Below are 25,748 nucleotides of genomic sequence, written 5' to 3' on the forward strand. Positions count from 1 at the left end.
ATATTTATAGATTAGAAATTAAATTTTAACATTTATAACTTATAGTTTGTGTTTAAACAAAATATTATTATTTTGTCAAATATAACATACTAAAAAGTTGTTTTAAATTAGAATATTATAGCTTGTTGTTTTAAAAATTATTTAAAATGCAACATTATATTATAAATCTAGCAGTCTATTAATTTAATATTGGCTTCATAAAAATGTACTGTATCAAAAATATGTTTAACAGTCAATAAAATATTCTATACTTAAATGTGTATATAAAATCAACAGTTTATGGCTACTATCGCAGCAAAAATAAACATTATTCAATATACCTATATGTATGTCAACTAGAAAAATATAATTTCATGTTATATAAAGAAAAAAAAATAATTATTATAATATAAAAATATATGAATATTATATAATATGTATACACATTATATAGTATAGAAATAATTTGATTAAAAGTATATTGAATAAATCACAGGTACCTCCTAATAAATAAACATTATAACTTAAAAGTAATGAGTAATGACAATAAAAAATATAAACTTAATAAACTATAGATCAGGCATCTTAATAGCATAAGTTGTTATTATAATAAAATAAAATACCTATTAGGTTTAATTTAGTTTATGAAAATTTTTTAACTTTTATTAATACTTATATCAATTGTTCGGCACAACAGAGTATCTTTCAACAAGCAATAAGTTGCAGTCATCACAAACACGAACAGGTTTAGCAGATGATGGCAACATCATTGTGTTGTCTGAACACAATGCGCAAAATATTCCACCGCAGTTTCTACAGTGATGCTATATTTTTTGAAACATAAAAATCATACATATATATTATATATAAATTATTTAAGTATTAAACATTCACAGAAAAGTATTCAATGTTAATCCACAATAAGTATTATCTTACTTTTCTTCTGGTTAAACTAAATTCTTTTTCACATTTTTTGCAATTGGCCACTTCATTGTCACGTTCCCAATGAGCTTGTGCCAATGTACTGTTAGCGGCTTCTTCCAGCTCATTGGATTTTAATATTTCCTTTTTCAACTGATCGGCTAACTCTTCAAGAGCTCGTTCTTGGCCTCGATACTTATCTTTCAATCTATGATGTTCCTCTTGTAAATGAACATATTCCTAAGCACATGAAAATAAATTTGAATTAATCAAAATAGTAGATGATTAAACAATTAAAATAATATACATTTGACATTGCTTTAAGTTGAAGAATTTCTTCGTCAAGGCGAATTGTTTGATTTCCTGCCTTGGATAATTGTTCTTCAAGAGCAGTCTTAGATTGTTGTTCTCTAACCAAATCCTCTTTTAATTTTACGATAATTGTTGTCTGTCCAGCAATTTGATCATGGTATCTAAGTACTGAATCAGATATTTTTTTCTTCTCCTCTTCATTTTTTTTTGATCTACGATTAGTAAGGAAATAAATGGAAAGGAAATACATTGTGTGCAAATAAAAATAGATAAATAAAAATATGTTGCGAGCACTATTTAAAAAGTAAATAAAAAAAAAAATAATATAAAAATTATAAAAATTCCATCATTCTGACAACCTCATATTGTTATGTTAGAGTATGTTTTGGGAGGTATTTTAGTAAAACTGACAAATTTATTATTTGTATTAATAACCAATAAGAAAATTTTATAATAAATTAAACTTGCATAATGAAAGTTAAGTAAAACAAAATAGAAAAAGGAAATTAACTTGAATCAATAGTAAAGATATGGTTAACTGGTAGATAAGTATGGCAGGGGAAAAATATTAGTTCACCTTCAATCAGTGATACTAAATAAAATCAGTAATAGATTTTAGAATGAAGGCAGCAATGTAAAAATCAATGTTCAAACCTTTCAAAAAAAATGTCACTATAACTAAACCAAGTTTAATGAAAAAATTGGCAATGGAATGGTTTCAAAATTTTATAACGTCACCAGATTTTAAAACAGGAATATAGGACTAATTTCAAATATGATTTATTGAGAACATTTTTTTTAATTTTAAGAATATAATAGTGTATTATGAATGGTAATTGATGGTAATTATGGATGGTAAACTCTGTAACAACCATTCTTCAGGTTATAGTTTTTAATGTCAATTTTGACAGAAAATATTTTCCAAAAGCATGTTGATGATAAAGAAAAAAGCAAAAAATATAATACGTTATTTAAATAAAATAATAAAAATAAATAAATAAAATTTTTTAGGACAATATTTTTTGGATATTATTGAACATTGCATGTGTAATAAATAAGTAGTTTATTAAATATAAGTCATTTCATACTATATTTTATTTAAATATCATAAAATAATAATAATGATATAAAGAAAAACAAAGACTTAAAATACTAATACAAAATTTGGTTTACATTAGTCATATAGGAATATAAGAGTGTATTGAATAATGTTTAAATGTTTATTTTTCATAAATAATTAAATGACATTTATACACTAAAACGAAATAGGAGTAAATATATATGTTGATAATGTAAAAGATAAATAGTATAGAATTATTAACCTATTCACTAACAGTCTGTGGCTCGCATCATTTTTTTATTTATCAAATCCTACATAAACAAATTTATGCATCTAAATACAATTTTATTAGACATTTTGCATACATTTTATAACAAAAATATAATGTAAAACAATCCAAACCAATAGATATTGCATTTAGATGCATCGGCTTTTCAAATATAAAAGAATAAGAGCTAATAAATAAATACATACACCTCTTCAGTTTTTTTCAAAGCCTCTGTTAATGTTACATTTTTTGATTCCAACTTAGAAACAAACTCTGACTTGTGCTTAAGCGAACTCTCACTCTCCTGCAATTAAACCTTAAGCTAATTTATCGAGATAAAGAAATAGGAAGAAAATTAACCTAAATTTTATTATTTACTCTAAATTTGGCATTTTAACTATAAGAATATATAAAATATTTTTTTTATCAAATTTAAACATTATTTGATTGTTCGGGATCAGTTAATGGCTCAGGACTAGGTGCATTTTCTTTCAAAACTGGAGTATATGATTGTCGGTGAAGTGATCTGTCTGGTCGAGAAGCCAACCTAGTGTCTGAATTGGAATTTCTCATGCCAGCATTGTTTCGCAATCTTAATTGTTGTGCGTCGTGGAACTGTAAATTGCTCAGCAAGCAACCAATCTGTTCCGTTTTTTTTTGTAGTCGGCTCACCATTTCAGCTTTTTTGGTCAAGTCTTCTTCACATTCCTGATCATTTCCCAACCCAATATTGTAGATCACATTTTATAACATTTTAAATAACCAAATCATCAACCATAATTAAATAACAATATTTAACAAAAAGTTAACAATATACATTACTTTAGTTATGAGTCTCACCTGTAATTTTTTATACATTTCCAAGTTAATCATTTTGATGTCATCTAATTGTTTTCGTAGTGAAACAATATTTTCTTGTTTTTCTCGACTTTCTTTTTCTAAAAGTTTCATTGCAACTTCCATTTCAGCTTTAAGGCTCATCTAATAACATAAAACAATAGTCTTCTCAATTTTTGTTCATTTCATAAGCAACAATATATACTTGTAAATGAAGTTCCTTTTCAGCTTCAATTCTTTGTTTCTTTTCATTTTCTGCAAATTGTTTAAGTGTATCCATATCTCCAGTAGGAATATCAATAATTACAGATTCAGCCTGTAATATTTATAATATAGGTAACTTCAACATTAAAATAGATTATCTTTTTAGAAGTACTAGATCAGAATAAATTAATCTTATCTTATTATCATTATTTAAAGTTTAAAATAATATATCTACATTTTTAGAATCATTTTGCTTAATCAACTGATTTTTAATTAATTGGTTTTCTTCTTTCAACATAGCATAACTGTTATTAGCCATATCAAGTTCTTCTTTGATTAAAGTATTTGAAGTTGAGAGTGTTTCTACTTTGGACTCTAAATTTGCCACAGTTGCCCTAAAAACCATTAAAATGGTTATCTCATAAAATTAAATTGTACATAAAACATACTTAAGGTGGCAATTAAGTTCTTCTATATAATTTTTTTGATCAAGTACTACATTCATATTTTCCGATTCAAGACCTAAAGGACTATCAGGACAACTGACAGTGCCTTGTATATGATGATTAGGGTGATGGCTTGATCGCAGATATAATGAGAAATCAATAACACCTTGTTGTGAATCTAAATCTTCTTCCTAAAAGCATTTTATATAATTATAAGCAAAATGATAACAATCTGCTTATTTTTTTAATATCTTGCCTTAATACACAAATTGCAGTCAATAACATTAAGACCAACCATAAGGCCAACAATAACAATAGCTTCATCACTCATCATTAAAGCGTCTGGCTCAAAATAATCGACTAACTCTTCATCACGATAATCCACCAAAATTTTTAAATAATCAGCCAATTTTTTTTGCATCAAGGCTACTCTTAACCAAGCTCTTGCTCTACCCATTGGAGTTCTGAAAAAATAGAAATTTAAAAAAGTTCATATGTTAATATAATTTACATTTACTTGACAGTAGGTAAATCTCGAATACTATTTGTTAATTCTTGTGCATCTGGTGTTAACTTTTCAACAGTTTGCAATATATCCCATAATTCTTTTTTGGGGCCCAAAAGCCCTTTCTTAGGGCGTAACCCATGTCTCAGGACATGTTCCAAGACAATAAAAAAATGTTGTAAAGGTGCATGATCTGAATCAAGCATACGTCCATTTTTCAGTGAATTTTCAATTAGTTCTTTAACAATCAGCTTGGATATGTTTACCAGGTTACGTCTCTCGATCAATACAGGGTCACGATCTAAATTGAACAATTATAATTGTATTATTCTAGCATAGGTAAAATAGTAGTTTAAAAAAAAATTATCATGATTTTCAAGTAATTGAATACCTAATAAGAATGGTAAGTCTGGAGAAGTAAGACATTGTGATGGAAAAATATCAGATAATGGATCGTCAGTTATTTCACGTAAACATAACCATTCGCCCTCAACTGACACTCGGAAATTACATAAGTACAAGTCTTGAGAACTTGGGTCCAAGTTTTGCATCCATTTATTTAACATCATTGTTCTTATTTTTAAATAAAACAAAACAAATCTTAGATAAAAGATAAGTAAGATTTGTGTGTACCAGCATTGTGTTTAAAATCAAAGTCAAATTTAATAAAATAATAATGCTATATTAATAAAATAACAGAAATAATAACATGCAAACACAATTTAGGAACTATAATCCTAATGCAAAATAACACGACAACAAATTAAATAACAAAAAAAAATAAAAAATGTAAGAAGTATGCATTGTAAATAACATTTTTATGTAGTATTTATTTGTCCAATGTAAACATTAAATAACATATTTAATTTTATAATAAATATCTAATAAATAATAGTTAATAAAGTAACATTAGAGAAGATAATAAGTAACATAAATAACAATAGCCTATTATCTAAAACACAATTTTGCATACAGTTAAAATGTAATTTAATATAATGAATACAATAGGTAAGTTATTTAATAAATATAATATTGGACTGATAATATACTTAAATTAACGCAATGACATCACGCATTTCTGGGGGGGAGTGGAGGAGGCATTCGTTGTCTTGGGGGTAGTGGTGGTAAAGGAACATTTGAAGGTGGTGGATAGTTCGGCATTCCATCTGAGTTTGGACTTAGATCAGTTCTTGCAGGTAATGGTGGTCTCATTGGAGCAGGCCTCAACTTGTCTGTCCATAAGGGCACAACATTGTTTGTGATAGTTTCAATCTCATTTTTTATAGCTAATGCCCAATTATTATTTTTAGCAGTTAAAATTAAGGTATAGTTGTAGATTGATATTTGTTTTATTTTTAAAGCATTAGCTGCAAAACGACCATTTTCATAGGTGATTTCAGCATGATCTGGGAAATATCTAGCATTTAAAATTTTACCAAAAGAACCCAAACCTTGAAGCATTATATTTTTGAATGATTCATCATTTAAAGGAAAGTCAGTGTTTTCAATATGTACTAAAATAACACCATCAATTGGTCCATATTCATTCCATAGTATATTCAATTCTCTTTCTCTTTGGGATTGATCAACACACAGTATTTCAATTTCATAAGAAGCCATTACAGGTCTATGATCACTTTCTTTGATCTCAGCACGTCCGTAGAATACTTGCTTACCGTTTGGCCAATCATTATTTTCATTACAGTACCAAAGTACACGATCAGTCCAAGCTGGTGTACGACATTTATCACTAGAGTCATATTCATCTGATAGTATGTCATATTTGTAAGTCGGAGGAAATGTTATAGGAGCTTCATAGAAATTTTCAAATACTTTTTTATCTCTGCATTGTGCTAAAAGTTGATCATACTTCAAAACTTCTTCCAAGTCTCCATCTAGTACATGATTTATGAGATCTAAGCGATCCATATCCACTCTATAATTAAAATCTCCACACCAATATACATAATCATTTGATTGAATTGGAGTTTTCAACTTTCTTGCTATTTCATTGAAATCTGCATTACGATCAGCAACTTGTGATTGTCCAGCAGCAAAATGGGAGCATATAAAACAAAGATTTGTAGCATTTAAAGTGAATCTCACCATTACAGCTCCTTTGTTACCAGTTGTACCTCCCATTCCTGTCTTAACAAAGTCTGTAGTTACATCCTTAATATAAGGCAATAGTTCTGGTTTAACAAATATAAACAAACAAACACCAACCAGTTGTGTACTAGTAAGTAGGACATAATCCCTTTTAGAAGACAAAATGTTTTTAAGGCTTTTACACCACGAGTCAGCATTGTTTGAACTAGCAGCCATAATATTACTAGCATTTAAGTCAACAATTTCTTCAAATCCAATTGCATAAATATCAGGAAGATTATTATTATCATCTAGGAAGAACTTTTTTGATGGATCAAATAAGGATACTTTATATGGGTCCAAGAGCCATTTGGATAATGATTCCAAGTTACTAGAATCAAAATTCAAAAAATGTTTACCTCCATTGACATTGTATGTAGCAATAGAAATTCTTAAATTACTCTTGTATGTATATGATTTATACTTTTTACACATTTCTTCTGCCAAATCTGGATGGCATTGCCAAGTGTTATAAGGAAGTAATGCCTTAGCTTTTGCTAACAACTCATTGTTAAAGGCATTACCTGATAGTAATATATCAAATCCTTCTTGTTTACTAGAATCTAGCAGATTATTCTGAATAGTTCTAGCTGCAGATCTAGCTCCATCCAATAATTTTGATCCACCTTGTATTGCGCCAGTACCAGCATATATTCTACTTATTTCATTGCCATTGTTCACCCAAAGCTGTTGAAATACTTCTTCAAATCTTGACATTATTTGATCAGTTTCATTTTGACAAAGAAATTCTAGTTGTTTAGCCAATACTTCTAAAGCAAAAAACTTTTGAATACAGTTAGTACGATCAAGACAATCGGTACAGTTAATTCTCATAGTACCCGTTTGATGTTTTATAACAGAGTTACCTTTTGCATAAAACAAACCAAATGAATCTAAATATGGATTAACTGAGTTTTTCAATTTTTGTAGACTTTTATCACCATTACTTTTAAACTCTTGATGATAATCAAATGCAACAAATGGTATGAAAGAAAATGCTGAAGTGGAATGTTTTTGTTCAAACGCATAGCTCAAGGCAGATTCATTTTCTTTACTGTTTGAATTTGCTCCTCCTAGTAAATTAATGAAAATTATATTACCATAACAATCTGTTAGTGACTTGACGTGTTTTTCATAAACGTCTGCTGAAGATTCTATGCTTCTTGACAGTTTTACTTTATGCGCTCCAACATTCATTCCTGGTTGTTCCCAAAATAGTGGTACACTACCTCTAATTTGCACAAAAGAAGTAACCTCATCATCCAAGTAAATTACTTGTTCAGTTTCAACAAAATTTGCTACATAACCATCATCGTTACAACCACGGACATTAAATCTAGTTCCAGCTCTTCTACAACTCAATCTTGATATTATTGCAATTCTGGCTTGTTTATGTCTTGCATAGACAGTTTTTATCTCGATACTGCCACAAACTATTTTCATTAACCATTGAGAAGTATTAATTCCAAAATGAGTAAAATATACATGTAAATTACGGTTCCAAAAGAAACGATTATCAGGAACACAATTATTCCATTGTCTCTGGGCACACAGGGTCAAATCAAAACGAACATCTTGTGACACATACCTCGAAAAATAAAAACTACCGCTGTTTAAGAGCTTCCGTACTTCGGATGCATAGTCATCGCTCTGTTGCTTACGCAATGAAACGAACGTGGTCTGGGTGATTTTGAATATTTCCGCATCAGATATCTTGCCAACCGATTGGCAGCCAGTCACCAAAACCAGGAAAAGTGCTACTTTATTGTCAATGTTTACATTCAAAACACCAAGACATCCATAGGCGTCTACAATTTTCACACACTGTCGTTTAAACGCGTCGAACTCACTGACTGTGGCTGTGCACAAAGTGTTGTTTTCAAATAACAACACTTCAGCTTGCATACGATTTTCAAGAACGACGCAATGACTGTTGGACGGCTTTTCATAGGCTCTGTAAATTTTGCCGATGATTGATGGAGTCTGTTTGGCGGACATTGTTCAGTGCCTCCTCCCCCGAACTTAAATGGTTTATTCAAACATACATGGGTGGTAAGTAGGTACTTCGATTTCGGACTAAAAACAAAAAAAAAATACACATATATAAAAAAAAACAAAAACCACAAACAACAAACAAGCGATGATACAATGCAATAATATTATGGTGGTCGTATAACAATATGGAAAACAATGAAGCGGTGTTACGGATTATTGATCACTAAACAATTATAATGATTAAGCATAAAAAACGAAAAAAAAAACACAATATTATAGCCACCACAATAGCTGGTTCACATTTATCGAAATATTGACTTGACGAACTTACGACAAGACTTGACTCGAAAATTGGTTTTTTTTTATTAAGACGGTGTACGAAGTGTACGACGAGAACGCCTCTCGAAACACACACGACACCGTCCCACTAGGTGTTGGTGGAAAGTATTGATTTCTTGTTCGGCCGCTGGGGGCTGCCTGCTTGGTTGACTATATTATAGTGTTCGATGCTCGCGCTATAACATTCCGCGGCGAACACGCGAATATACGATAGTATGGACGTTTGTAGATAGTGTCTTACGGTGACGGGTGAGTAGTAATTGTTGTTGCGAGCGAAATCGATTCCGCGTCAGCTCGCTTTCTCGCCGAAATCGTTTTTCGTACCGATTACGAGTGTAGACCGCGAGCATTTCGCACTGTCGATTGTAGTAAAAAAAAAAATTAATTATAATAAAAACATCGAATAGCTAAAAATCGCGGGTAATCAATAATGTTGTACTGTTATAGTATTTATTATAACACATCACACACGTTCAATCCATTGTTCATAATATTTACTATTCGTAAATAATACTGATATCGATATTGACAATTATATTATTTATATATTTTAACATCGGCAATATTGTGTCAAACGATTGTGAAGTAGAACAATCGATTACATAATCGATGTTTTACGATTTCGCTTAGCGCCTCTTGCGGCGGCAGTAAACACAACACGTTGACAGCCGAAAAGTCGACGGAAACATTGAGTTGGCGATTGTGAATTGTATATTGCGTATTGCATATTTGCACTGAATATGTGCCACTTTGGCCCGTCGTGAGACGTGTGTGAAAATCGAAGTACATGCCACTTGGACTCGCCGTTGATGTTTATTTTAAATTTGAATCGCACTATTTACCGCACTGTTCGTATATTGTTTGAAACGGAACGCGCGCCCCCCAACTTGACACTTCAACAACTTTACTTATGATTATACATTTTATAAATACACAGTCGTGTTAACCTACACTCCCGTCTCCCATTATCAAAAAAAAAACAGTATAATATAATATATTAAATAAATATGAGTAGTGAGTACTATTTCATATCATTTTAATATTGACGTCGATTTGAAGGACGCCATTAAAACCGATAAACATTCCAAATATAATTCAAATTCAATTTCAATATAATTCAATACTTTATTTTTAGATGACGATCCATCATTAGCACATTACTCCGTATTATACTTGTATTTTAAGAAAATTATAGCTAAAAGCATAATAAAATTCAATTTCGTAATTAAATTGTCTCCTGCGGATCACTAAATAATAAATCTTTAACTCGTTGTAGACTTGTACTACTTGTATGAAGGAGGTTAATTTAGACATCCTCCTATTTTATTAAACTACGACACGTTTTGACTAAACTATTAAGTGATAATATTAATACTATAATAAGTTTTATTTTATATATTATAAGTCATACGTGTTTTCTCTGATGCAAAAATATAAATACCAAATGTTTAAAATTTAAATACACTATAATTGTAATAGGACTTTCCATCAGTTAAACGAATAGAATTAAAATTAAAATCGCTATACCTAACCAAGCTTAGGCCCAAACATGAAACAGGCCCGTAGCTAGACCAAATTTTTAGGTGTGGCAAAGCAAACTTTTGGGGAGGGTATTATACCAAAATAAAAACAATGTCTTTCTAATATTTTTAGGGGGGCAACGGCCCTCTCAGTCTCACCCCCCCCATCCCGTAGCTATAGGCCTGGGCCCAAAGCATTACCCGCACGCCAGGTATACTACCCCATAGGTTAGGTAACCTACCGGGGTTCGGAATTTCAAAGTAAATATTCGTTTGTTTAAGAGGTCGCGACATCGCTATAACCCGATAACCACAAATAATTTTTATGAAAAATACTATATAGGTACCTAATAATTTGTAAATTTTAGTGGTTTTGATGAGTTTCGTTAAATTTTTAATGTTAATAACAATCATAAAGAAAAATACACAATGTGTTTTTAATATGAATAACTCAGTAGGTACACATGAGGAATTTTGTATACAAATGTCAAGCTTTTGAATTTAAAAACAAATTTTGATATTCATAAATTGAAAAAAAAAAACTATAAAAGTTGAAGATTTTAAATGTTTATAAATACTATAAAATGAGACATGACATGAATATTTGGTAAATATGTGACATATAGTTATGTATAATTATTATTTATGAATTATAACAAAATTAGAAAATCTATTTTGTCAAAAACTGGGTTTGAGTTAAAATTCTAATTATTAGCTATACGCCTATAATATACTACCCTATAGATAAATTTACTTTTATCAGGTTATTAAGAAATTTTACTTTTGACACTTAAGTAGTCAAGTCTATGTTCTAACTAAATTCAACTTTTTACCAGAAATCTCCCCATCTAAATTGAAAAGTTGAGTATCTGTATTGTTTTTAAAGGTAACATTTGACACAGAAAAACATCAAATTGTACAACTACTACATTAATCACTCCAGTGCTCTACTCGGAGCCTGATTGTTAATGGTTACAGCTATTTTTTTTTAGTTAACTTGAAGATAGCTTTATCTTCACTAGTGGTTTTAATATTATACATTTATACCTATACAAATCTATGTCATACCTTCAAAAATACAATTCTCCATAATTTTTGTTATTGTTGATTTTTTTCAAAGATAACTCAAAAATATGAAAAAGGAATTTTCAGTTAATTTGTTTTGTTTATGTTATGCGAAGGCCAGAGAAAACAAATATTGAGCTAACAGTAATATATTTATCAACAGTGCAAACTGCTGTTAGCCATTGCAACAATTATTGTTACCTGACTCGAGAAAAAAAAAATAATGACATTTTAAGTATTATACTTAATAATACTTAGAGCTTTTCTGTAAATGACAGTTGTTAACATTTTAGGTGTGTTAAAAATAATGATTCTAGTTATTTTTTATTACAGCTTAAAAAATATTATTCATAGGGCCATAATACTTTATTTCATTACGTATATTACACACTTTTTCAATTTTCAAAAATTTTAATTAATTTTAAGCTATTTATATCAATTTTTGTTTAACAAAAATAAGTTCAATCTACTATATTACTAATAGTTACATAAATAATAAATATAATTATTATAAAATATTCAAGGAAACATTTTAAGTTTATAGATCCCAGCTCAAAATAATTTTTCATCATAAACAGTGGTTTATCCGGAGGTTTATTATTGAATTAAAATTTATCCCATCAATTTCACCAAGTAATTTTAGTTACATACTCAATGAAAATTCCTTTTTTAATTATCATGTCGCCAGATACCTACCTATATTAATAATAAGTAATTTATTGAGGATAAACCTACTAATAATTTTATTGAAAATATATTGGAAGTAATTTCACAAAATAGTTAGATCCATTATTTAAAGTATTTTATAAATAGTGTTTATTAAATTTTTTTATTTTGTTACGCCTACGTCCCATGAGATTAAACACATATTTGCTGTCAGTGCAATACAGTAATCAAGCATCATAGATTAAATGTAGGTGCATACATACAGAGTGATTTATTTCCAATTTTTTAAATTTTAAACAAATGTATTTCTAACATTTTAAACGCATTTCTTTTAGTTATTTTTACCACAACAATTTTTGGTAACTATAAAACTAAAACAAATTTTTGATTTTTAAGTATCCATCTAGGTATATTTGTAAATTCATAACCTTAAGCAACAATACTTTTTCAACAGTGTTAATTTATAAATATTAAATATTTATAGAATAGTTTATTATTAGTAAGTGTTTAGAATGTTTAGATGAACTTGTCATTATATCATCTAAATTTGAGATAGTAATAGATTTAAAAATCAATTGTTTTTATACTTGACATTTTTAAACAAATATTATGTTTATGATTATCTAGTAAAAATATAGGTTGTTCTTAAAAAAATTACATTTTAATAATGTTTTTATGAATAAACATAAGATAGAAATTATATAAACATAAAATAGGTACACGTAATTAAACAATATGATACATTTTATTAAGACTTAATATCAGGGAAAAATTATTACTTTTGATAATAATGAGTGTTCAATATAATTAATTAGGTACTTATTTTTATATTTTAATACATTATATTGTGGACTTCTAGTTTTAACTATAGTACATTATTGATATATTGTGTCATTATTATTATATTAAATATATAATAAACAAAAAGAAAAAAAGCTATGGAAATAAATATAGTATAAATAGCGGAATTTAACAGTACAATATACATTTTAAACAATATTAGAAAGAAACAAAAATTAAATTTTAAATATCAGATAGCTTACATAGTAAAAAGTGCAATACTGTTCTGAATAAAAATATATAAGGTTAATTTTTTAGTAAATAAGTAGATACCTAAAATTATTTAGTGATTGAAAAAATAAAATAATTATTTAAATATTTACAACCAATTTGTTTTTTACATAGATAATTCTTACACCTAGCAAAAATAATAATAAAATAGCTGATATTATCAATTATTAATAATTTCATTATTATAAATGATTATTATTGATTGTCTACAATTAATATCAATATATTTTATAATAAAGTAAACTAAATAAATTATTGTAGAGTTGAGTTAATATTAATTAGTTGATTGTTGATGGTCTATCAAAAATTTAAAACTGTTTTATAAACCTCTATTATGACAATCAAAATATATTAAATCACAAGTTTTTATTACCTATGTTATAAGTCAGCGTTTCCCAAAGTGTGTTCTGTGGAAGGTGGAACCTTAGGGTTTTGTGAAACAATGTTAAACGTTCTACCAGATGTAGGTAATTAGTGAGAAAATTATTTTATTTTATTTTTGGAAAAAATATTATTAAAATTTTGATTGAAAATTAAGGGTTTCATAGTCGTAAAAGTTTGGGAACCGCTGTTATAAGTTATAACTTTTAAATATGCAAACACTACTTAACTGTGTATCCACCTATTAACATATTTTAGTGTTATAAACTTTTTATAAAAAATTCCAAAAAAAGTGGTGCTACTTGGATATGCAGTCTACAGCCATATAATATGTAGACCACAAATTTAAGTATAAAATAAAAAATTGATCCAAATATAATTTGCTGTACAGGATATAATTTTGTATTTTCCACCTATAGGTACTTGTTTTTAGATATTAAAAGATAAACTTATCATGTACAATGGTGTAAAAATAATTTATTAAATGTGGTAGTGAAATGGTAGGCACTAGAAAACATAATCCTGGAAGTGATTATAATTCGATTCTTTGGTGAAAAAAAAAAATAGTTGTCAAATCTTGCAGGCGAATAGTTTTTTTTAAATAATAATATTTAGACCGTATACCTGAGCAGAAAAATGTCATAAGATCGCATATCCGAACAGCACTTAAAAAGTATTTCAAATATATTTATTAATTTTTAAATCTACAAGGACTAAATCTTATAAATGTCAACTAAACTAATAGATACAGTCGATACTGAGTACTAGGACTATTAAACTTAATATTTCAAAATACTGAAAAAATATATACAAATATAAATCCAAATAATTAAAAGTATTACTTTTAACCACCTAAGTAGGTTTAGTAATAATTATTATTTTATTTTATTTTATTAGACAAATAATAACAGGTAGAGGCGTATCCAGAATTTTTTTCAGTTATTATTGACTTTAAGTATGTTTTCAGTCAGTAGTTTTAAGGTAGAAAAAGTACGTTTTGGCATAGCAATAGATGTAAATATTTGAAATAATAATTTTATATTAAGCACAATATTTGTCAATATGGTTCCCCTGAATACGCCACTGATAACAGATAATTTTTATATGACATATATTATGTATTACCTATAATTTTAAATTATTACAATAAAATAAAATAAAATGATAATAGATATAACATAGATTACTTGATTTTTTGCTAAAAATTAAATATTATTCAAACAAATCAGTTGTTTTTATAGAAGGTCAAGGTTACTCAAGTTTTTAATTTTGGATACAAGGGACTGAGGGAGAGTCACATTATAATAAGTAATATATAAACAATTTTTTTTTTTTGAAATCATTATGAAAACCAGACAATTTTTATGAAATTAATAGAATAATCTTCTATAATTTAAGGAGATCCTAGTTATTAAGATACTATTTCAACATTGTTTTATCAAAAATAATTTCAAACATTTTCTATTCATAAATTGAGTTGTCTATTGTTTCTGAACTCTTTTTCTTAAATTAATAGTTTTTAGCATAATCTTATAATACATGAATATGCAAGATTATAGAATTTTTATAAGAAACAAAGTTTTTGTTAAATGGTGTTAGACGTTAGTGCTAAAATAGATATAAAGATAGAAATTTAATTTTTTTATGCAAACAATTCAATCATTCTAATTTTATGTTAATTTAAACAAAGTGTTTACAGTCATATTGGTAGAACTTAACTCATTTTTTATTTGGTTTTCTTATATATTTTTTATGCATATTAGCAAATTAAAAAATCAATTTTCAATTTACTAATTTTTAATAACTAAAAATAGATATTACACATTAATAATTAATTATAATTATATGTAAATTTAAATTAAATACATTTTTTAAATTACTCAATAATTTTCAATAAAAGCAAAAAATAGTAATTTTCTTAAAAGGAAATTTTAAAAGTTAACCAATTGGAAAAGTGATAATTCATTAGTGACCTAATAATAATTTTGTCTCTCAGAATATCAGTATACTTTTAATAACCTAATAATTTATTTATTGAAAAGTTGTATAAAGAATGACTGATAAAATAATCTTTATTTTATATATTTTATAAATTATGTTTAAATTTCCTTTAAATCAAAATCTAAGTTTTTACTAGTTAATATTCATTAAATAATATTACTTAAAATGTATAAAGTAGTTTTGCTCCATCCGTATAATTTTATATCTATAAAATGTAATCATAAACTTTAATTACAGCCCTATATCTCTATTTCAATGTTGCTATAAATAAAACAATCTAGGTAAGCTTATTTTTATTTTATAAGCCTGGCAATTTGTATAAAGGGTTAAATTCATATGTTCAACTAGTTAGCTTATTAAATTGATTTGAAAAAATAAAGGATTATACCTATAGTGTTGTTGAGAGACGAATGGTTTCGCAAAAATAAAATAATGGTAGATAAAGGATGATTAAATTTACAGTCTATAAAACATTGAAAATGAATTATTAACTTACGTTTAGGAAAATTTCGTTCTGGTCTAGCTTTCCTGTACGATGAAAAAAATACAGGCCATCTGTCAATGGACGTTAGCGATGGAGATCGGGAAGAACTTTTGATGCCGCTGTCAAACGAATCCGAACTTTCTATAACGACAGGCAAACCTTCGGCACTGGGATTATTCATAACTGTGTTATTCGAATCACTTCTTTTTTTATTAATTAATAATTTCACTGAAGATCGAAGAAAATGCTTATTAAACTCCGCAGTTTGTTTTTTTTTTTTTTTTGTCGTCACTAGCAAAGAACCAAATTATTAACTTCTATTAATTATAATAAATTACATTTAAACATTAAAACTTATAAGTGATAACAATAATTTTTAGACTATTGATAAGATTATTGTTTTCATCACAGTGGTTGTATTTTTTAAAGATAATATAACCGTGGTTTTCATATCATCACGTGTTGATAACCGTGAATAGAATATTCGTCGTATTTTTGAGTAATTTTTTTAAACTTGTGAAGGAGGTAAACTTAGGAGCACGGACACAGAATAATATATTAGTCCGTGTAGTGGAGGTTGAAAATTAAAAATATTATCACCTTTTTGTTTATCATTATATAAGATGTTTATTTAAAGAATATCTAATCATTAAATCATTTACTATTTTACTATTTACTAAAAATGTTAACTGACAACTAATTGTGTAATTTTGATTTTTACACGATACAAATGATTATGATTATTACAAAATGATTTTTTCTTTATCATAGGTTTTAAATATTTAATACATCTATAAAGTAAATTCTGATGAATATGCATTATACTTACCCAGTATAGATTAAATGTTTATTATATTTTATACACATAAGTAGTGTTTAACATCTCAAAAAAAATAAATAATGATTAATTTGAAAATTTCAATACTGGGTTTATTTGCTCAGGTGATATTATTACTCTCTATTTTTGATATTTATTTCAAATCACCAATCATCAATGGTATACCAGACCAAAATGTGGATTATAATCCACCAGCTGATCGTCTAGTACTGTTTGTTGGAGATGGATTACGTGCAGATACATTTTACAACTATGCCAATGGAAGTAGCAGCCTATACTTCAAGTACTAATAACAAAATATGTATTCACATTGCTTTTAGTTCTTAAATGTTATTATTATATTAAATACGTTACAGGAATTTATTGAAAACCAGCGCAACGTATGGTATATGTCACACTCGAGTGCCAACTGAGTCACGTCCTGGACATATTGCTCTTATAGCTGGATTTTATGAAGATCCATCAGCTATTTTCAAAGTATTATATAATTTTAGGAGTTCTTATTAAATCTATTGTGATATTTGCAACTAATAATTTGTATTAATAGTTTTTCTACAAATTATAATAAAAAAGATAAAAATAATTATATAGTGACAGCAGTGGCTCAGGGCAAATTATGTTAGCGAGCCTTAAAAAAACTTAAAAGAACTAAAAAGTGTAACATTTATTATGCTAAATGACAATGCGACTAAAACATTAAAATTATAGTTATTTATTAATTCTTATTCGAGTATTCAATTTATCAGATTTCTTCAAAAGAAATTTACATTTGCAAAAAATTGCATTTTTGTTTCATACCTATAGACAATTTCTTTACATAAGCGCTCGTATTTTGATTGCCCGGTCTGTATTGTTATTATGGAAATAACGAGTTAGGGTAGAAGGGGATATCCATATTTTTATGGGGCGATTCAAAGTACTACGTCGACCGTTTATCAATATTTTTAAAAACATAATTCAAATATTTTGATGTTGCATATTGGATTATTTTTATAATTAATACACTTATTATACTACAAATTTTCATCAATTTTTTTTTTAAATTTTGTCTTGAAATTTTATTTTAGCGCTCACCCAATATAAAATATCATTGCACGCCATTGAGTGACTGCTCTCTAATCAATGTTATGTTAATTTAGTTAATTAGTTCTGTTTTTTTTTAATGTCAGTCAATAATGAGATACTGACATTTGAAAGGGTTGCTTACAATTTTAATAATGTTATTAACTTAAAAATGATCAAATATTATATCATTTATATCATGTTTTGAATGCTAATGATGCTATAGTATAAAATATTTATTTGGTATTCATCAATAGTACCAAGAGTAGATATAAAATCTTTTACCCATGTTGATATTATAGATTTATAGAATTCTTTCTTGTAAAAAATATTTCATGTTAAAATATATTTTATAGGGATGGAAAGACAATATTGTTGAATTTGATTCAGTATTTAATAAAAGTGATACAACTATTTCTTGGGGTAGTCCTGACATTGTTTCGATGTTCAAAAAAGGTAATCATAATTATAATTTTTCATCATTGTTAATAATTTGTTATTAGTATGATATTTTGTAGGAGCTATTGCGGGTAATGTACATACTTATACCTATGATCCTGAACTACAAGATTTTAGTGGGAAGAATGGATCTAGTGTAATTTTGTCAGAATGGGTATTTAATAAAGTTAAATTGTTTTTTGATGAGTCTAAAAGTGATGAAGTAATTCGAAGGAGATTAATGAAAAAAAAATTAGTATTATTTTTACATCTTTTGGGTACGGATGTTTCTGGACATATTGACAAACCAAATTCAAAGTAAATTTTTAAAATTTATTTTTATTATTTTTCTGTTTATATTCCTTAAATATTAAAAATCATGTTATGTTTAGAGAATATTTAGAAAATTTAATTTATATTGAAAAAGGTATTAAAGAAATAGAACAGTTACTAGAATCTTACTATAACGATAATCGTACAGCATATATTTTTACATCTGATCATGGTATGACAAATTGGGGTAAGACATTTGAACACTAATATGTCTAAAAACTATTTAATCTTAAAATTTTAATTTTATTAATAGGTTCTCATGGAGATGGTTCAGCTAGTGAGACTGAAGTACCCATAGTTACCTGGGGTGCTGGGTTATCATATGCCAAAAAAAATTCAGTCTCTTTGCCAGTGAATATTAATCAAGCTGATGTTGCACCACTTATGGCTACTTTAATTGGCGTACCTATACCTGTACATTCAGTAGTATGTATTGATTTAAAAATTTAAACAATATTTTTGTCATATTTAATTATAATTATTTTAGGGTATTTTACCTCTAAATTTATTTAACACTGATGCTGAAGCTCGAGCCAAATATCTCCTGGCTAATGCACTACAAATGAATGCTGCTTTTTCAACAGCACGTATAAAAATTGAACAGCAATTATTTAAATTATTTTATTCACCTTATAAACAACTCAGTACTAGTGTTCAAGATAGATATCTTCAAGATATTACTACATTTTTCAAGCTCTCAAGAACTGACGAAAGCGTAAATTGGTTTCAATTATTTAATTATATTAAAATTATAATAATTATTAATTGTTTTATAGATAAAGCTATGCTACGAGTGGATTAATTTAAGTTTACAAGGAATTCATTACTACAATACATATTACAAACTACCACTTCTTTTGTGTGTAACATTTGTTAGCCTTGGATGGATTACTTTACTTATACTTGAAACATCTTCTATTAAAAAGTGTCGAAAAATTAATAGATTTCATAAGTTATTAATTAATGGAATATGTTTAACAGTTGCTGTATGTTCTTCATTTTTAATTAGTGGTAAATATTTTCTTAAATATGTGTTAATATATTTAAATTAATCAATTTTAAAAAATTGATTCTATTACAGCCCAATCCCTTCCAATGCAATTTTATGTGTACACATTTATGCCATTAATACTCTGGTGTATGTGTATTACTAGGATTTTACAAATATTTAATTTATCACATATGACACAGAAAATACTGCAACTTAAAGGATCAGAATTGTTTGAAATTTTATTCTATTTAATTGGTATTGAACTACTGGTAAATTAAAAATAGTCAACATAGATAAACTTACAATTAACAATGATTTTTTTAATTATAGGTGTGGACATTTTTTGAACGTCGCATACTAACTTTAGCTTTAGCTATACTGTGCATTTGGATGACTGTCTGTTCAATAGAAAAAGGATTTTTACCTTTTCAAATAGCTGCAATATTCTGTTCTTCTGCATTATTTGCTTCTTTCCCAGCAGTAAATATTATTGATGGCCATACAAAAATAAATTATGTGTAAATACGCAGACTGTATATATCTTTAGAATAATATTTAATAGAAAATGTATTTTGCAGTGTATTAGGTGGAACTATTTTGCTATTGTCAGGAGTAACACACTACAAAAACCAAAATGGAGTACGTAAAATTACTACATTTGCACAAGTATTATTGTTAGGTATAGCGATTGCAAATGTTATGTTTGTGTCAAGTAGTATTACAAACAAACAAGGGTTATCATCAGTTAACAAAGTGATTTCTTGGACATCATCTAGTAATAAACTATTATGTTATAACTTATTATTCTGTAAATTACTTTTAATAATGTTAATTTTTTTTTTAGTTTTATCAATGTTCTTAATCAGAAAAACTTCATGTCACTTATCGAATACAACAACAGTACTTTTATCAATTGGTATTCCTTATATTCAATTATCATTAAACTCTGAAGTATTTTTCATGCTTGTTCTAGTAGTAACATTAGCATTTTGGCGAAAAATTGTGATTAAATCTACAGACTCTAGTAAATCCCTATGGATCCAATGGAGACATGCATTCTGTTTCGTAAGTATTTATCAGTACAGTTAATCTGTATTAACTAATCCAACAATTTTTGTAGTTATTATTTAGTTTTGGATCTTTTTTTGGTACTGGAAATATTGCATCTATTAACTCATTTGATCCTTCAATTGGACGTTGTTTTGTCTCAGTGTTCTCTCCATTTATTATTATGGGGTTGGTTCTGTTCAAAATACTTGCCCCTATTTTATTGACATGTTGTTCATTCTACCTCACAAGCATTAAATTAAAGGTTTTATTTTTTTTTTTATTATTATTTTAAATAAATGATCTAGTGTTAAAGATAAATGTTTTTATTTTAGATACCTCCAATTAATGTGTTTGCTTTAATGTTAGCCATGTCCAACATGATGGGTCTTCATTTTTTATTTCTAATAAAAAATACTGGCAGTTGGTTGGACATTGGGATGTCAATATCTCATTACGTTATCGTTCAATTACTAGCATTATTTTTATCGCTCATGTATGGACTAGCAGGATTATTGATCGATGGTAAAAAAGAAAATTCTAAACAAAGTAAACAATTATTGCCAACTATTAATGAAAATCAACATCAAGAATGAAATTGGGAACATGTTATATTACTAAAATATTATGTATAAAAAAAACAAATTTGATTTTTTTTTTTATATAAATTATATAATTATCACTATTATTATAATATGATCTCATTACATTATTATGATTGATAATAATAACCATCATAAACTTGAATATAAAAGATACACAATAAGTAACTATCAATGAAAATGTATTCTTAATTATATAAATTTAGTTAGTTGAATTTAATAATTTACCTTTTACAAATGATTATTTATTAATTATTATCTACAAATATCAAATCTGAAAGGACAATTATTAGAGTCTAAAAATTATAATTTAGTCTTTATTAATAACTTACATTCCTTGTGTATCCTGTACATTATACTAGTTAGTTATATCAACATAAAATATGTTTTATTTTGTTTTTTATAATACAAATACAGAATAATTTTTGTCACAAAATACTTTTACATTATATTTTATAATACCATATAATTATAAATACATTAAATATTATTGTGAATAGATTGTATGCTGTCTGTTGAGCTGTGTTGCAGTGTCTCATTTCTATATGTTGACACGCTGATGACACAAATTTGTTTTCAGATAATGTTTCAGCGATTTTTCTTATAAAAGTAGCTTCTTCCCTCCCACACTTGATTTTACTTGTAGTATATACACAATTTAGAAAACCATGTTTTGCACTGTAACAAAATAAAAAAATGACAATAAATGTGGACAATCAAAAATTAATAATCTATCAACTAAATAAATGTTAGAACATCAGATTAAAATTTTAAAAACAAATAACACAATCATTACCTATAGTGACTTGTAAATCCTGATAATATTATACCATAAGTATTATTAATTATAATATAATATTATATTAAGAAATGATATGACGAACATTCAAATAAATTAAACATTTGAGAGATTAGAGTATTACACAATATTTCAACATCATTCCTTTTTTCTTTTTTTATTAATTTATAATACCTATATTATTATTTATTTACAAAATTATTTAATAAAACTATTACAATTATATGCTAGATAAGTGTATTCAAGGTCGTATACGAAGGGGGGAAGGGGGTTCACCCCCCATCGAAATATTTTATAGTTAGTAAATTTAATTTATAAAAGTAACTTAATTATAATAATTTACATAATAATGAAAATATTACTTGATTTAAATCCCCCTGAAAATTTATTTCAGCTATGGCCTTGTGTATGGTGATAACAATTTAACATTTAGAACCGTTGAGTTTGTTTTAAATATGACCTAAAAGATATCTTTGTTATAATAATTTATACTTGAATAAGAATACCCTATAAAATCAAAACTATATATCATTTTATTGAACATTTTTTTTTAAATTATTCAAAATTACCATATTAAATACATTTTATAGTTATTTAAATTAATCATACTTATAAAAATTATTTTTACCTAACGACCAAGTTTTTAAATTTTTTAAAGATCATTGTATAATATAATAGGGCTCAAGAAAAAAAAAATTGAAACAATCATCAAAGCTAAGAAGTATGATTGAATTGAACTTGACGCTTTTTTATATACCTATTAGGTATATTAAAGAATAAAATATAAAAAAACATTACTTTGATCAACACGAGATTTGTTTTTGTTGAGGGCTTTAAGATAATAGATATAGTTCAAAAAAATTGTTTTTATATTTAGTTACTAATAAAATCAGGAGCAAGATGGCGTAAAAAATAAAATTGCTGTTTCACATTTCAGTGACAAATCAAATAAAACTAATCACCTGATTAGACCAATGATTTTTGTAGTAATTTTGTAGCCATTATGATTTTTAAAATGTATCTATTTTCATTGTCTGAAATACTACTCAGAATTTATTTCAGACAAAATGATGGTAAAATACAGTATCTGACTATCTCAGTATGACACTAAAGCTATTAGCTTGAATTACCAGACGGTAGTGTTCTAGAGGACGTTTGCGCACCGCTATTGTTATATAACCATCTTTTTACACGCCGTTTGTGCATTTCTATTGTTAGAAAAAAGCTTAGGCCGTTTGCCTATTGTTGTTGCTAAAAAAAATAACCTTTTTATAATCCATTATGTACTATAGGCCATTCACGCAGCCTGAATACTCCGGCCCTAGAACCTTGAGTATAGATTTGCGGAAAAGTACGGGATGGTCAAACTGAATGGTATAACTGTAGTTTTATCCCTAAGTCGTTTACAATATTGACAGTCATTACATGGACAAAAATTATATAATACCGATACCGAATAGTGCTATGTATAATGTAACATCGAATACACTCATAAAACGGTTTCCTACACAACTAAATACTTTTATTGCCTATACGCTGTGCCGTCTAACGTATTAATAGCAGTTTGAAAAAAATTCCGATAATATTATGATGTACCTACGCGATCTGTGTACAATGCATCGGGTTGCTAATATTGGATTCGTTCATATTTGATCAGGTTAGTGGTTATAGTGGAGTATTTTTTTTACTATACATTTAAAATTAATGCTGAATCACGAAGTACGATGAATAATGTAGGGTGTAGCTCTTCCTTGGTCGTCTAAAATTTTTAGAATTAATATTTTAAAAATTTTTTTTTTTTTATTGTTCCGTAAAATAATTTGTATAACTTGTTTGATGATTTTTCTTTAATAGTCTCATAGTGTTTATACTATATTACTATGGTTGCCGAAAACAGATTTGTTTAATGTTCTCACCCACCTCGTTGTATCTGTCCTGTAGTTTGTTTTAATTTGCGATTAATTCTTTACGTCAACACTTACAATTTTAAAATATACCCATACAAACATTTTTTTATTCATTCCGATTCATAACGATTTAAATATTAAAAACAATTCATTTTTACTATTTTTTTTTTTTCAGAAAACTAAATTTAGCACAGCGTACCAGTATTGTTTAAAGATAGAACGCAATGGAACAACCAGCGTGCAGCGTTATAAATTTATAATATGTCTGTTGCACTCGCTGCACTGTTTGGCGTTTTCATATTTCTACCTAATGTTATTTGTATTTTAATTGCTTTCGGTGATGTAATAATATTATGACGTTGTGTACACAATAATATTGTACAAACATCTGATAACAACTAAACGGTTCAAGAGTTTTAATAAATGACCGAAGACAAAAAGGAACCTTTTCAGTCGTCATAATATTACATATTTTATTTTGTAACAAAATTACGTAGGTATAGAACTACCTACCTACTTTCAGAATGTTAAGTGCAATCGTATGTGCAAACCATTACTATCATACAATAATATAAAGGTAGGCATAATATTGTGACGGAGAGTACATAATATTACTTATTATAGATTTTTATTCGCCATCATAAAATAAAGAATAAATAAAATGCTTTTGAAATACTAAAACTGATGTCAAGTATATGTTTTGTGAAATATGTTTTTTTCGTAATAAAAACACAATTGCGAGTGTACTATGAAACGTTGACGTCTCTGTTATTTTCTTATAGTACCTACAATATTATACGTTACAAGATAATATGTACCTACTATTGTGTATGTGTATGTTTTTTTAGAAACAAATAATATATAAGTATTACTGACGTTGCTAACGCGTGTCGCTTACATGTACAATTTTTTATTCTATACTCGGAAGTTAGAAGTATATTTTTAATATTTGCTACGAACTACAATTATTATTATATTTTTATATATCTAATACGACGTACCCGTATGGTACCTAAGACTTTATGTATAGGTCAGCTGTCTTTTACTGTTTAGTGGCCAAAACCTACAAACATTTTTAATTGAGAATATACCTACCTTCTGAATTGGTTATCAATTGTCGATATAATATTGCGTCTACTGATTATACCGGTCGACTGTATGGAACTCGTCCAGTTGAATATACTGTTAGTGACATATTCTGATTTAATAATTTATATTAAATACATAGATACACCAACTGTATTATTTATTACGCACCTATTGCATTAAGTATTTGCAATTGTCCACCAAAACCTACAAAATAAATTTGCAAACACTTCAGGGTTAAGTAAGTTTCACGAGTTTTTATATATATTTTAATAAGACTGAATAGATTTTTAAAAGATAAAACTATTTACATTATTTAACAAAGAAAAGAGTTAGTTTTAAAAGTTAAATTGACTTTTATTTTGAATAAAAAGTAAACCCGGAAATTTGTTTTTTTTTTGTTTTCAAAAACAAAAAAAAAAACTTTTTCAAAACTGGTAGTA

The 25,748-nt window shown here is 27.1% G+C and overlaps 3 protein-coding genes across 8 annotated transcripts in view; 1 reads left to right on the forward strand and 2 right to left on the reverse strand.

The window, feature by feature from the left end:
* Nucleotides 1–105: 105 nt before the first annotated feature.
* On the reverse strand, nt 106–16,556 carry LOC114123882 (RUN and FYVE domain-containing protein 2). 5 transcript variants are annotated; one of them, XM_050198493.1, is made up of 13 exons: nt 16,215–16,353; nt 9,007–9,370; nt 4,924–5,105; nt 4,545–4,833; nt 4,284–4,491; nt 4,031–4,218; nt 3,817–3,976; nt 3,583–3,693; nt 3,381–3,521; nt 2,747–2,844; nt 1,208–1,424; nt 916–1,140; nt 107–803 (listed from the first exon to the last, which is right to left on the reverse strand). In XM_050198493.1, exons 3-13 carry the CDS (start codon nt 5,099–5,101, stop codon nt 657–659), a joined length of 1,962 nt encoding a protein of 653 aa, XP_050054450.1. In that variant the 5' UTR covers nt 5,102–5,105; nt 9,007–9,370; nt 16,215–16,353; the 3' UTR covers nt 107–656. The 5 variants fall into 5 exon arrangements, with proteins under 5 accessions (XP_050054451.1, XP_050054450.1, XP_050054452.1 ...); XM_050198494.1 differs by lacking the exons at nt 9,007–9,370; nt 16,215–16,353 and having other exon boundaries at nt 106–803; XM_050198495.1 differs by lacking the exons at nt 4,924–5,105; nt 9,007–9,370 and having other exon boundaries at nt 16,215–16,556.
* A 133-nt stretch (nt 16,557–16,689) lies between these two features.
* Nucleotides 16,690–21,774, forward strand: LOC114123808 (GPI ethanolamine phosphate transferase 1-like). Of its 2 annotated transcripts, XM_027986906.2 has the most exons (14): nt 16,697–17,323; nt 17,397–17,517; nt 18,459–18,558; nt 18,621–18,858; nt 18,933–19,060; nt 19,127–19,299; nt 19,361–19,588; nt 19,650–19,884; nt 19,955–20,133; nt 20,195–20,382; nt 20,443–20,639; nt 20,709–20,929; nt 20,985–21,176; nt 21,247–21,774. In XM_027986906.2, the coding sequence occupies exons 1-14, from the start codon at nt 17,103–17,105 to the stop codon at nt 21,505–21,507; spliced, it is 2,682 nt and encodes an 893-aa protein (XP_027842707.2). In that variant the 5' UTR covers nt 16,697–17,102; the 3' UTR covers nt 21,508–21,774. The 2 variants fall into 2 exon arrangements, with proteins under 2 accessions (XP_027842715.2, XP_027842707.2); XM_027986914.2 differs by lacking the exon at nt 21,247–21,774 and having other exon boundaries at nt 16,690–17,323; nt 20,996–21,170.
* Nucleotides 21,775–21,815: 41 nt separating this feature from the next.
* The window catches only part of LOC114123821 (uncharacterized), a 71,822-nt gene continuing 67,889 nt past the window's right edge, over nt 21,816–25,748 (reverse strand). The window contains exon 6 of the mRNA XM_027986925.2: nt 21,816–22,191. Coding sequence (XP_027842726.2) covers nt 21,960–22,191 — 232 coding nt within the window. The 3' untranslated portion in view covers nt 21,816–21,959. The remainder of the gene's footprint in view (nt 22,192–25,748) is intronic.

The sequence above is a fragment of the Aphis gossypii genome, chromosome 1, assembly GCF_020184175.1.
Source record: "Aphis gossypii isolate Hap1 chromosome 1, ASM2018417v2, whole genome shotgun sequence".
Lineage (NCBI taxonomy): Eukaryota > Metazoa > Arthropoda > Insecta > Hemiptera > Aphididae > Aphis > Aphis gossypii.

Excerpts from the sequence above, each read along its gene's own strand:
- LOC114123882 (XM_050198492.1), bottom strand. The coding sequence starts at position 8,678 with ATGTCCGCCAAACAGACTCCATCAATCATCGGCAAAATTTACAGAGCC.
- LOC114123808 (XM_027986906.2), top strand. The coding sequence starts at position 17,103 with ATGATTAATTTGAAAATTTCAATACTGGGTTTATTTGCTCAGGTGATA. Across the intron at positions 18,859-18,932 it reads ATTGACAAACCAAATTCAAA|AGAATATTTAGAAAATTTAA; the intron begins GTAAATTTTTAA and ends TGTTATGTTTAG. Across the intron at positions 19,589-19,649 it reads TCTCAAGAACTGACGAAAGC|ATAAAGCTATGCTACGAGTG; the intron begins GTAAATTGGTTT and ends ATTGTTTTATAG.